General features: G+C 32.8%; 1 protein-coding gene across 6 annotated transcripts; it reads right to left on the reverse strand.

Moving 5' to 3' along the window:
* Positions 1–221: 221 nt before the first annotated feature.
* LOC114289923 (uncharacterized) lies at positions 222–12,776 on the reverse strand. 6 transcript variants are annotated; one of them, XM_082892633.1, is made up of 10 exons: positions 12,569–12,769; positions 11,643–11,770; positions 11,176–11,256; positions 10,892–11,059; positions 9,345–9,398; positions 8,098–8,126; positions 6,950–7,015; positions 6,777–6,861; positions 1,062–1,148; positions 222–935 (listed from the first exon to the last, which is right to left on the reverse strand). In XM_082892633.1, the coding sequence occupies exons 3-10, from the start codon at positions 11,251–11,253 to the stop codon at positions 492–494; spliced, it is 1,011 nt and encodes a 336-aa protein (XP_082748759.1). In that variant the 5' UTR covers positions 11,254–11,256; positions 11,643–11,770; positions 12,569–12,769; the 3' UTR covers positions 222–491. The 6 variants fall into 6 exon arrangements, with proteins under 6 accessions (XP_082748759.1, XP_082748761.1, XP_082748760.1 ...); XM_082892635.1 differs by lacking the exon at positions 12,569–12,769 and adding an exon at positions 12,084–12,264; XM_082892634.1 differs by lacking the exon at positions 12,569–12,769 and adding an exon at positions 12,048–12,261.
* Between the last annotated feature and the right edge of the window lie 1,745 nt (positions 12,777–14,521).

Here is a 14,521-nt window from a genome sequence, read left to right on the forward strand (position 1 = left end):
TTACACTAAGCTTTACCGTTCTTGATTTGTGGACCGATGGGGTAACAAGTTACACTAAGCTTTACCGTTCTTGATCTGTGGACTGATGGGGTAACATCTTGTTGGTTCCAGAAGAATCTTTTCCCTCCTGTTCTGCAAGGACTTTTGTGAAAAGGAAAATGCTATACAAATATACAAATCTCATAAACTACTCTTAAATCTCATATACGGCATGCAGTAAATGGAACTCACAAAAATAACATTTGATATTGAATGTTAAATTTCTCCCAATAGCTTTACAAACATCGTAGTATATAAAACACAAGCAAATCTCAAACTTCCAAAGGATAATGCAAGCACTCATGTATGGGTCTTAAAAATCTTTATTTGATGTGCCTTAGCTATCACTATGATAGAGATCCAACCAACTTAAAAGAACAAGCTTAAAAGCATAATTATATTGGTGATTGATTCAAGCATAACACGAATGCTCATCTTCTGAAATTAGTTATTTAACTCATAGACCCTCCTCCAGACATGTTTTGTGGCCCTTGTGATGACACTTGTCCCTGAGATACTAACTGTGACTGGTTCGGACCTTGAACATAAGCTTGACCCATTCCTGTCCCGACCGTTTGTTGTTGCTGCAGTTGTTGTTGCTGCAACTGTAAAATCATTTGCTGCAACTGTGAAATCTGTTGCTGCAACTGTGAAATCTGCTGCTGTTGCTGTTGCTGTTGCTGTTGCAGCATCTGTGAAAGCTGTTGCAGCATCTGTGAAAGCTGTTGCTGCTGCTGTTGCTGCATTTGTGGAAGGGTTTGTTGTTGTTGCTGCATTTGTTGCAGAAGCATTCGCTGTTGTTGTTGCATCTGTGGAAGCGCTGCTTCTTGCTGCATTTGGGGAAGTTGTTGCTTTTGCTGCAGACTCGATATCTGTGGCTTGAACACAACCATATCCTAAACCCACACAACAATTAATTGTAAGCCAAGTATGAAGTGTAAATACAAAGCACAGTTTCATATGTGATCACATTGAACTTAATTTCAGTATACATGACAAAACCATGTGAAAGAACATCTTACCCCAGGGAAAAGCCTTCCAATCAAGCGGCAGGCTTTATCGGTAACAGATAACATCAATGTCTGTGATGGTAACTGTATCACTGCACACTACAGATTGGTGACAGTCAACATTAGGAAATCCTGTTAAATGCACTGTTAGCCATTCACAGAAAATGATCCCTTGTGCCTTGTCTGTGAACCATTTTGTGAATGCCTTCTGTGCAAATAGTTTTTCTCTCCAGAGAAAATGATCCCTGGAGATGGAAATTTATCATCAAAATGATGGTGCCATTTTCTCACACCTGAGAATGCTTATAATTTAAATTTAATAATATAATAAATAAATAAAAGAGTTCCTAGTTAACTACACTATTTTCGGAAATTAGCATCATTTTTAGTAATATAATTTCAGTACTGAAATGTTACAGTATTCAAAATCTGGGAAACAGAATGAAACACTGCCACAAATTTTAGTTTATGGGACAACTTGCACCAATTAAAATCTTTTAAATTCCAACTTAAATGCAGAAAATGTAAATAACACATTGCCAAGGTCTTGACACTGAATGAAATCAACCAGATAAACATGCTAAAAATTTGGGAGGCAATAAAAAAATGTAATTGCAGTTTTGAGGAATTTGTTTGTTCGAAGGATAATATGTGATGAAACCAATTTAGTAAAGAGATTTCATTAGAGAGAAAATATCAATATTGAGATACAAGAGCTCTAAGCTCACAAAGTACAATTTCAAAATATCATGAACTCCCTTTCCAAGACCCTAACTACCTATTTACAGGCCAAAAGACCCAACCAACTCTTATAATGCCAAAAACATAACTACACTAAATATGGCACCAATTTTACTTCATGACTGGAGAGGGATGTCAGAAAAAAGGACTGCAAATAAAAAGGTTACATAAGCGATTATTGCCAATCTTGATAAAAATGATTATATTATACATTTAGTATGCCTGATATTTCCAGAAAATATCTTACTATACAAAATAATTGATCTCCACACAATTACTATAACATGTGAGGAGTCCTGGTTTCATCTATATATATCAACCCCTCAAGAGATTTGGGAATAACTCTGTGAGGCGCCTACAGTTGTACTCTTGATGTGCATTTATTTGGAAGTTCCTAAGGTTAGCAAGGAAATCATAGCACAAATGTAAATGCTGAACAGATGGCAAACCAACTAGCATATATTTCAAAACTTTGGACAAGTCAATTATAATTACATTAAGCCACAACCTTAAATAAATCGGTGACTATTTACTGTCACCCTATGTAACACCTCTACAGCTAAACCTCTTTTCCCTATTTGCCAGACATAATAATAACTCATACAATGCCATTACATATCGTTAATGTGGCTATTGCCTATGCCTCAAGATTCGTTTTTGTCCTTGACAATAATTTAAAATAACAGAGTACCACTGCTTATGCTTACACTTATGCTTAAGCTGTTTTTTCCAGTCATTTAACTTTCAAATTTTCCACTCATGTAAGCTCATAATTACAATTATTCCATTATTTGTGTATTTCATACTCCAGTATTTGTATATATTAAATGTATATAACACTTTTAAAATTCGATTCGGAAACATATAAAAAAGTATTGCACACAAACTATACATAAAAAGTAAGGCAAATTACAACGGTGGTCCCTATATTTTAACCCTTGTGTCATTTTGGTCCCTACACTTTCAATTGGCTCAATTTTGACCCTAATTTTAGATTTTTTTTCAATTTGATCCAATTAATAATATCATTAGTGTTTTTTAAAGAAAATTATCACTAAATTGGTTGAGGTTAACTGACTGAGTTGAGTAATTTTATAATTTTGTCCTTACAAATATGGCACGTAACACGTATGTGCGTATTTTCCATAAAAAAATGCTAAGAGTTGTAATCAATTAGACCAAATTGATAATTGAAACAAAATCATAAATTCAGAGACAAAATCAATAGGGACTAAAATGATGTACATAAAAAATAAAGTTTTGTATGATCATTCATCCAATGAATGATTGAGAAATTCAATGTGTTGGAAACGTGCCCATGTAGGACACGCATCTCCACGTCAGACATGCCACAAGGTGTGTCGATTTCTTCTTTTTCTTTTTTGCAGGATGCTTTGGGGACACATCCCGAACACGTTCTTGAGTTTGGACACGCCACATGACACCTTTATGAGTTTATTTTCCATAATTTTAGAAAAATGATTTAGGGTCAAAATAAAATATAAGTAAACAAATCAGAAAGTGAAAAAAATAAAAATAAATACACCCACATGTATGTACATCATTGATGCCTCTTATATCTCTATGCCCTAAATTTATATTTATATACATGGCAAATAAAAAATTATAAAGATATTTTTCTCCCATATTCGTACTATATTTGTATTCTCAATTTTTCAAAATCGCCATGTCCATTTCCATCCTTCTTAGCATTTAATGTGTTCACACCTAACTCGTAGAGACCTGATTTTAAAAGTTATCCCACTATTTAACACCATAAAATGTATTCACACTCATTTAAAAATATGGGATTGAAGGAATAAAAGCTTTAATTCCATTTTAATGCTTCAAAAAAACCACAAGATTCCCAACACATCCTAATTTTTTTCTTTTTAACTAACAATAACACCACCTATGTTACATGGACTCGGGTGTGTGTATGTGTGAAATGTCAGACAATCTAAAGCCTAAATCTTATAATATAGGGATATGTATCAAAAAATAAGATATAGATATACACAATATAAATTCTCATATACATTGTATATTATATAATATTCCAACATAAGATCATCCAAGTTGTTTAGGGATGTACTTGAAATTAAATCGTATTTAGAAAAAAGAAAAAAAAAAAAAAGAGCTTCTATCTCCCATTCACGTGAGACACTATAAATTTTTCTTTATTATTGAATGTGAACTTATTCGTCTTCAAATATATTAAAAATTCAAGAATTCAAATGTCTAATTTAGGTACGGAGATTGGACACTCATCCCATACCCTAACCCTTGTCATATTAGGTGAACATGGGTAAATGGGGAGAACAGAAGAGTTCATGTAACACTGAACACCACCATTACTATTTTACTGCACCTTTACCCTCTAACTTATCCATAATACCTAACATATCCAATGGTGAAGGCACATAAGGACCAGAGGGGGCAGCTGCCTCCTTCAAAACTAAAAATATCTACTATTGCCTATAACTTGCAAAACAATATCCTATTTGCCCTCATAAAATTTCATATTTGCCCTTGAATCTTTTATAGTCATTATTGCCTCTTAATCTTTTCATCAAAATCCCTACAACCATGGACTTCGGTCAAAACCACAGTGCTTGTTCGTACCATGTTCACATAGACAACTTAAAAAGTGACATAATACTCATGTCCACCATTTTACTTTTAAAACCTCACCTTTCTCTGTAGAATATTTAAATTAAAAACCTATAGAATTCACTCTCAAATCCACTTCTTGAAATTACAAGAAATCCATAATATCACTCGTTCAATTTTTGTTGCCTTTCAGTGGGTGGTGAAGTCCTCACCTAATTATTTCTCTCTACTCCATCTCCCTCTCTCCATTTATATGTTGCTTTTCTTTCAACAATAAATCTCTACTCTCATTTTTTTTTTTTTTCTTTGGATGACAACAAAGTGGAATTTTGTAAATAATGAAAAAAGCTCACAAACTACAAACATCAAGAGGTCCACCAACATCGAGAAAGAAGCTGAAAAGAAAAAAGCTCACAAACTACAGACACCTTTCCTATCCCTAGCAATTAAAAAAAGTAGCATCTCTTTCAAAGAAAGGACCACCAAACCAAAAAGAAGCTCCCAAAAAAATGTCTCCTACAAACTCTCGATGTCTTGAACTTTTATCTACAAAATTTTGGATATTTCTTTCAATCCATACGACCCAAAGAACCACACACCTCCAAAGGACCCAAGCTTTAACAGTAGAACCAAAGCCTTTCAAATTAATGCTCAACACAAGCTCACACGATGGTGGAATAACCCCATCAACCTCCCACTAGACGTAAGATTTTCCACCATAAGGATAGAACCATGGGGCAATGCAAAAATAAATTATCTATACTTTCCTCTACCATTTTACACATAACACACCGTTGCTATAACAAATAGCCATTGCTATATCAAATAGCAATTTGGTCTTCTCCTTTGAGAAAAGCAATTGGTATTAAGCTTCTTGTGTGAGTGTCCAACCCAATAACCTTCCGCATTATTGGCATGAAGTGGCTGCTCTCGGGTTCAAACCAATAACCTCAAGGTTAATAAGCTAAGTTTCAACTAATGAACCAATTCCCCTCTATCAAATCTGTTGATTTAGTTGGTTGCTAATAAATTTCGAATTTAATATTTACATCTATATATACATAAAACATATTGTTTTTACTTTTTTGTTGGTATGAGTTATTATTTTTGAATAAAAAGACAACCCTTTGGCTTAATGTTGCCCTATCAGGCTAATATTCTGGGTGCACCAACCAGTGTCCCAGTTTTACCATTTCATATTTTTGATGAGTCAAACACAAGCATCTATTTCTAAAATACGACTTGAACCCTAATCTCCCCTTTAGGCACAACACAATATACTGCATCAATTTTTTCATTTAGAAATTTTATTTTATCCTAATTCTTCCTTTTGTACCCAGTGCTATAGCAACTCGTACTGTCACACATTTTTTCCCCATCCGTATCATTAAAGGCCTTGCATGAGAAAGAAATAAAAATCTATTTAAATTCTTGACTTCAATAGTTACAGATAAAATGTTGACTCATCACAATAATGACAATAATTACATTCCCTAATACAAAACAAAATTTCCTAATACCAACCTTGTCCTTAATATTAATTAAAGATAACAATGCCATTGGTTAACGTATGTGCATATGTATACACCCACACATACATGCATACACAGAGACAATAATGCTCTCTCTCTCTCTCTCTCTCATGAGGTGAGGTGTTTCGGCCTCTTCAAGTATCCAAGAAGTCCCCAGGGACATGCAATCTCACTGTTCCACGCACATTAGGAAATTACTAGGATAAAACCCTAGGGGGAGACTCCTCTTCTTGAGGTGGATTCATGACCATATCCTCTAATATTACGGGCTTTAGTTTTACTACATAGATAATTCTCTCATTGTTGCATACACTTCTTTTAGGCTATGTTTGGATGGAAGGAATGGAGACACAGAATTGGGGTGTCATTCAAAATCTCCTTTATTCCATCATTTGGTGCATCAAAGAATGGAAAGTGATTCATGGTTAGCTTCACAAGGCAGAAAAAGATTGCCACTGGCAATCCTATTTGCCACACTGAGATGGAATCTCACATTCCATGAGGTATGTTGAACCATTTAAGAGTAAAATATTTAAATGAGCCCACAATATTAAAAATTTTATCTCCCTTAGAGTATTCCTAACCAAATCAAACACTTGAATTGCATCGACACAAGAATCTAATTACTAGCAATGAGATTTTTTTTTTTTAATTTTTAATAAATAACAATGAGATTTGTTTTTTATGGGATTCTGGATTCTCATTCCTTCTATTTGATTCTTTCCATCCAAACATAGCCTTACAGAATTAACGAGTATACTTCTCTCAATTACTTTCACATTTTGCACAAGCCTTTGACTAATTCATAATAAATAATAAGATAAGCCTTGAGACCACTTACAAGCTTCTTTTCTTGTAGCTGTCCAAGAAAACCATGCTGATTCATCGCCCGGAAAACTAAACAATCTGCCTTTCCAACATATTGCCTATTATCAAATAAAGGAAAATTTTCCTTTGGTTAGAGATGAGAAAGATACTAAAGCAAATAGATTGTTTTCACTTAGTAGACAGTACTTGTTCATGTGGTCCTGAGAGATAAGCCGAACTATTTGCATTGTTGGTGGCCAATTTGCCACAAGCCTGAGATCAAGGAAAAAGTAAATAATAATATAAAAGAAAGAAAAATGGAAAATGGAAAATGAAAAATATGATAGAACTGGACAATACATCATAATAAGACATTTAGGGTATCTTCCCATGAGGGAAGCCAGATAAACATTTAAAACAATACCAACATAGGTCAGATGAGATTGTACACTTCAAATACTGAGGTCATCCGTTTTGAATACATTGCATAGATATCAGGAGGATGTACTCATAGATATGCTATGACAGGATTACTTGGACATGATGAATCATTCTAATACTAAAAAAACACTAATTCATCCTAAAACTGCATTTTGCTGATTTGCATACTAAGATTTCTTTTTTAATAAGCTTCTATAAGGCTAATACCAAAAACAATTTAATAAATAAACTAAACCAGAATAGATTGAGACGTAATATTAGCAGACAGGTATTCCAGCTGGCAACACAACTTAAAGTCAGGATTTAATAGGTCTTTTTTTCCTACAACTGAGAAAAAGACCGTGGTCTGAGCAAAAAGAGTCTTTTAAAATTGTACAGGCTACGTATTTAAGCATCGAGTGCTAATAGTTCCTTTGTTTTTTTGATAAATACTAATAATTTTCCAAGTAATAAAGCTATTACCATTCTATTTGATTCAAGAATGAGCAAAAGTTTAAAATATATCCATATATAGAATGTTTACGGCTTTAATAAGAAACAAACATGATCACAATTTGAGAAACAAAATGGAGTTCCCTTGTACAGCTCCAACAGGTAACTCGAGACTAAGCCAACATATATTCTGATGCAGAATAATGTTTTCATTGAGAAAAGCATGACTATTCAGAGCTCCGAAGTAAAGCCACACCACTGAATCATATGCCTGCCAAGTCATATCTTACTGAAACTAAACTTGAGTTTGCATCAATGAATCACCAGTAAACAAAAGCAAGTAAAATTCAGCATGAATTTGTTTTAATTAACTATTTAGATTTGATATGAACAACATATCACAAACTTGAAAACGAAGTTATATTAATAGAAAAGGTGAGTTGATTTAAACCAACTTCCCAAAAATTAGTCTGTCGACTTACGTCTCAAAAGCTGATGCACTCCTAAAACCCTGCCATACATAAATAAAAACATAGGATTATAAGTGAAGATAAATATGAAAAAAGACTTGGCCAAGTGTTGAAATTCAAAAAATTACATCACATTCAATGTGACTAATTGAAGTTGTTTTAAATACGGCCATTACATATCATATCACTCATTACATATAGGTTATATTTGTTTGGACGAACTGGATAAGGGGGAATTGTAATCCATCGGACTGTTAATCCTGCGATACATAGTCTCCGTACTATTTAGTTGAAGAGGTTGTGTATCCCACGTTTGTTTAGTCACGAGATTAGATGCAAGGAAATGACTATTTCATTGAATGTTATATTTGTTTGAGATATTATGAAATATAAATGTTCAAAAGACAATCTTGTCCTTTCAAATTGTTTACTAAATAATATCAATATTAATCATGTCTTTAATATTTTAATTTTTTTGGGCTAGATTAAATAAATTTTATTTATTGTTTTTAAAATTAAATAAATTTATTTTTAAAAATTAAATAAATAAAATATCAATAAAAAATTGTGTTATTTTTTAAAATAAAATTTTAAATAAATTTATTTTAAAAAATAATAATTATTAAATAAAACATCAATAAAAATTTAAATAATGAAATTAAATAAAACATCAATAAAATTTTAAAATAAAACATCAATAAAAATTAAATAAAATTATTTTATTTTTAAATTGAGACATTTAAATTTTATTTAATTTTATTAAATATAATACATAATTATATCAAATACTTGGAGGGCAAATATGTCATTTTATCATTTAATCCCATGGGATAGTTATTCCACCAATTCTATCCCATACCCCCTCTAAGATACAATAATCTCACATATGTGGGATTGATAGTCCAATCGGACTCCTAGTCCGGCCTATGAACCTGCAACCAAACAATGGACTCCATGATCCAATGGACATGGTGTCCAATACCCCGCCCCCCCTCCAATTCTTCCAAACAAACACACCATGGATTTTCGGACTTTCAATACAGTCATTGATAGATATATCGGCTGATATTATTAACCGATATACGACTGCATTGTTGACATTGATACATATCCCGATACTATTATTTTTAATCATGCGTACAAATAATCATAATCTATATTTGTGCATTCCTTGTTAAAATACACGTAAAAATAAGAAAAAATTTGACTAGATGGATCACAATTGAAAGTAATCATTTATCAGGCAAGGTAAAACATACTTCAAGTCTAGTGATGAAAACAGGCTGGCCTTGTCTCTGCCCATATAAGTTTCCCTGCATCATTTAGATCATTCAGGAAAACATAAGCGATGGGAGGATAAGAAAATATATGAAAGGACAAAATTGGCCAAGTATTCATTGCCCATTGACAGTTTCAAGATGTACTCACTCATTCTGAACGGAATTAAAAATACACTTAACGGACACTAGTTATATTATTATAAACAACAGTGTTATATGAATCAAGTTCACAGAATTTACTCCACAACAAACAAGGTATGATATTGTTCAATATCATTTGTTGCAAGAGTCAGCAAAAGTTCTTTTGCATTTCTCCAATTTGTTGCATAGTAAATTAGTTTGTTATTATTCTTTTTTGCTTGATAATTTAGGTGGAGGGAATTATGCAAGCATTAGTAGGAAAACTAGTTCAAACATCACCATTTCTTACCAGACAGGAAACAATGGAGAACTTTGGTGGAGAAGACACTTTAACAGGGTCATGGAGAAATTGCATTGACCTCACTTGTTAAGTGGACGAAAGTGTTTTAGGAAAAGAAGAAACTTCAAGTGTGTTGGCCTTTTTAACCCAATGAGATTGACTAAAGCTATTGTGGAACAGTGGTGCAGGCAGAGCATATCAAAAGAGATGATGGCAAGTTTAGAAGCCTGGTAAAGATCTTACCATAGAGCAAAAGGAAACAAATAGCACAAGTAAATTAGAGGACAGATGGTACACTAGTATAGATACTACGGATATCCCAGTGGTTCCTAGGGCTTTGGGGGCTATAAATGAAGAGAACATTCGGTAATTTTGAATTGACATGTAGATATATAATCAGAGTGCATCCAACTGATCGTAGTACAAAAGGTCATTCAGTTTATGACTCAATACACATAGACAAGAATGTGGAGCATTAAACAAAAAGTTAATGCCAAATAACTATTAGGTGTGTCTCCATGACAGAGTCAATTATTTACTGATATTTTCAAAACCATCCAATTTTTCGGTGAATAATTGGCCAGAAATAAGATTGCATTGAATAGAGAATGTCTCCTCCTATAAAGGAAAGCTTCACAGGGACCATGCAAATTCAGCAAATATTCAAACCAGAGTATCTTGGGTGAGAATTATTACTATAAACAATTGTTAAATGTACTTATGGGCTTTATTTGGCACAATGGTGTTTATGTACGCCAAACAATTAGAAAATATAAAATAAAAATTAAAAAAAACATGGTGAAAGAAAAAGAATGACTGACTATTATGTGCTGAGATTTCCATAAACTAAAACAAATCCAAACTGTCCTCTTTATAATTATCCACAAAAAGTTAAATTGCAAAACATTAATTCAGAAACCAATTTAATCCATGTACTTCAACATTAAGAACAATAAATCAGAATCATTATTAAAAGGATAGTCCAAAACTGAAACCCAACTATCATTTGGAAAATGCAAGGTTTGATATAGGAAAGTTTCTTAAGCACTGGAATCTGCAGACTGTAAATCCAACCTCATTTCTTTCCAAAATATGGTGGTCTTACCTCCCAAACTTTCACATATTCAGACTGGGCAGATTGCAACCCACTTGATGTCTGTTGGGACACGGAAGATGCCTGCAAGCTTGGGACTACTTGAGAAGCCGCTCGAGGAACAGACGGCATGTGCGGAAAAGAAGGACCAGATGCCATAGAACCAACAGCGCTGGGCTCCTGAACAAGTATGTTAAGAAATCATGAGCTCTACAGTACAAGATTCACAATGCAAACCACCTTTATTTTTTTGCAGCAAGCAAAAAATAAATAAATAAAGAAGTTATGAGTCTTACAACTTTGACAATTGCAGGGGTGATGTTTCTAACCGAGATTGGCTGCCAGTTCATGATAGGTCCATTTGATAGGTCCATTTACTGAGATTACAAAGGAAAATGTAAGAATTCCACCAAGAAAATTATTGACAAGTTTTCATCAGTGGCAATGTTGCTAGCTTACCACTAATTTTACCACTGCCTAAACAATATACCTTATAAGCAAAGCCTCTTATTTTTATGGCCTTTCTACAGGTGTTCCATGGGGGTAGTATATATATATATATATATATATCAGACTTTAAAGAATTTTTCCAGGATACTCTTATTGGCAATAAAGGAAAATTAATTACAATAGAAGGAAAAGAAAGATATCACACACAGCTGTCCAATCTCTACTAATAAAAGAAAATTACATATCACACACAGCTGTCCAAACTCTACTAATAAAAAATAAGGGTATGCCCTTGAAATTAGAAGACACTGACCTAGGAGCAAAGAAGCCTGAAGGGAAGCCAAACAACAAATTCTATCCTACAAAGCCCTGACATTATCTGATTTTCTCTCAAACATTCTAGAATTCCTTTCCAACCAAATCTCCATAGCACCACACAAACTACACATTTTCAAAGAACCCAAGCCATCGTATTAGAACCAAAGTGCCTAAAATCATTACAAAGCAAGAGAACACATAAAGAGGAATTCTATGAATGTTCTACCATTGCCATATGAATGTTCTTTTCCATATTCCAAATAATTCTTTTCTTCTACTACCCATGTATAAAATAATAGTTTTGTGCCAAAAGATTACAAGATCAAGCACTAAAAAAAATCTGAGAGAAAGAAATTCAAGAAGTGGACATCAATAACAGAAAATAAATGTATGTACATACACACACACACACACAGAGAGAGAAAAGTCGATTCACAGTTTTTTGCTATATGCAGTGAAGACCAACAATTGCACCAGTATGAAGGCTTGTCAAGGACAAAGGATGACTAAAAAAGACAGGTGAGGGAATGAGAGAACATCATGTTGTGTTGTGTGATTTGACAATAAGTGTGGGCCCTGATAAGAAACAGGGGATTTGTGCAGCCAACCCAACTAGCAACATGCATCCCCTGTTAGCATATAATATAAGAAAGGGTAGGGATGATTGATTTAAAAATTAAAAAAAATTTAAAAAATAAAATAATAATAAAAAATAAAAAATAATTGAGGCTACTTAGTAAATGGTTAAAAATTTTAAGTTAAGGGGGTTATCTTTTTATACATAGAATCTAGAAACCTAAAAGATGTTGATGGTGCAAATTATTAACCAACCCTGGACCTGGTTATCAATCAAAAAAAGAGTAAGTAGACCTCTTGTACAGTGATAGGATCAAATAGATGTAAACAAGTGAGTTCACAAACCTGGAGGAAGTGAAGAAGCTATGTCCAGCTTTACAGGACTCTGACTGGGTGCTAAACTGCTTCCATGAAATTCTCTGATATTAGAACAACAAAATGAGGATTTTTAACATTATTGTCAACGGCTGGACTGGATCTGTTGCTCGAGGATTGCGTTTCTCCTCATTTGCATAATATTTTTTATATAATATTTTTCATATGCATAATAATTAATTTTTAATAAATTTTACATCTTAAATCCTTCATATTCATTTTATTTTAATGTTTTATTAGAGATTAAAAAAATATTATATATATATATATATATTACTACAGAGGAACAGCACGATTTCAAAGGCCGATCGTAAAATTTATAATTTAATCCATGATTAACGAATTAAACGGTGCGAATTAATACAAATCAATATAATTTTAATGTATTAAGCGATATTTTATACCAATGTTTGTTTGGGGTTGGTTTGATTTTTCTTATGATTTTTTTTTTTTTTTAAGTGGACTTTTAAAAGTTATCATAAAATTTTATATTTTGGGGTTTTATTCAATTAAACAAACTAAAAAAATAAAAATTTAAAAAAAAGTCCTTGAATGAACCAATCCCCCGGGGAGGAAAGTAAGCATTAAGGTATCCAAAGGAATAGTTAAAAAAGACTTGTTAGGTATTTTAGTTAATACAACTTTAATTTTGAGCTTTATTAGGCTAGTTATTTTATCATCTTACTTTTGTGGTGGCTACAATTGAAGAGCTAGGCTCTCCAAACAAATATATATGTATATATTTTGAATTTTTGTATATTTATGTCTTGGATTTGGAATTTTATATATGTATATGTGTATGTAGCAATTTAATATGTTCTTTCAATTCTGTTTGATGAATTACGAAATAACTTATTTTGTATTTTTTTTTTCTCCTCATTCTACAAGTTTTGTATATTTGTATGGACAAATTTATTATTATTACAAATTTATATTAGTAAAATATCAGTAATTAGTATTTTTTGTTTTAAAAATTAATTAAGTTAGTTTGAATGATTAACTAAAATAAAAGGTGTGGTTAGAAAATACAACAGTTAAAGTACTTAAGTAAAATAAAGAATGTACTTTTTTTCATACTTTAATTAATAAAAAGTAGAGAGTGTGATTGGAGTTACCCACACACCGCAAACAAAAGTATCTATATATTATAGCTATAGATACTTTTAAAAATTATAAAATATATACGTACTACACATGAGTCGAAACTCAATCCAAAAATGTCTGTCATTTTACCTCATTAGCCTATCTCAAAAGTGTCTGTCCTCCAATCTCATTAGACACAATTACACTATTTAATTTTAAAAATTAAATTATGATTATGAATACAAAAATTAAGGGAACGGATACCTTTTCTGAGGGGACAAGGGGTGCCTGCTGTGCTTAAAGCACAGCAGGGTGTGCCATGCATACAACACACACTAATAAATAAAAAAAACAAATGAAAAATTATATTAAAAAAAAAAAAAAAAAAGCAAAACTATGGGTGGAATAGACACAGCAGTGCCTGCTGTACAGCAGGCACCCCTTTTCCTGTCTGAGGACATATAAAAGACTGTTTTAACCATTTCATTGTAATAAATACATCATTAATAAACATTGCATTGAAGTTCTGCAAAGATACTGAGCTTCATTGTGCAACTACATTACATGATTAAAAAGCTTGTAATGTTGTGTATTGAGAGGGTAATTTTTGAGAAAAATTGGGCCGAGCTGTGAGAATGGGCTTTGTGGCCCAAAGTGTGAAGGACTAAGTAAAAAGGCCGTAATGGTTACTCCGGCCCAGGAGAGGCAAGGTTACTCCAGCCCAGGAGAGGCAAGGTTACTCCGGCCTAGGAGAAACAAAGTTACTCCGGCCAGGGAGGTAAAATTACTTCGGCTCAGGAATTATAAAGATACTTCGGTCCAGGAACGATTTAGAGTTAT

Source organism: Camellia sinensis, chromosome 10, assembly GCF_055761805.1.
Source record: "Camellia sinensis isolate YWXY chromosome 10, ASM5576180v1, whole genome shotgun sequence".
Classification (NCBI taxonomy): Eukaryota; Viridiplantae; Streptophyta; class Magnoliopsida; order Ericales; family Theaceae; genus Camellia; species Camellia sinensis.

Coding starts and splice junctions, on each gene's coding strand:
- LOC114289923 (XM_082892632.1), bottom strand. CDS start 11,253: ATGGACCTATCAAATGGACCTATCATGAACTGGCAGCCAATCTCGGTT. Junction 6,862..6,949: donor TCTCAGGACCACATGAACAA/GTACTGTCTACT, acceptor ATTTGATAATAG/GCAATATGTTGGAAAGGCAG. Junction 936..1,061: donor TTGGAAGGCTTTTCCCTGGG/GTAAGATGTTCT, acceptor GTGTGGGTTTAG/GATATGGTTGTGTTCAAGCC.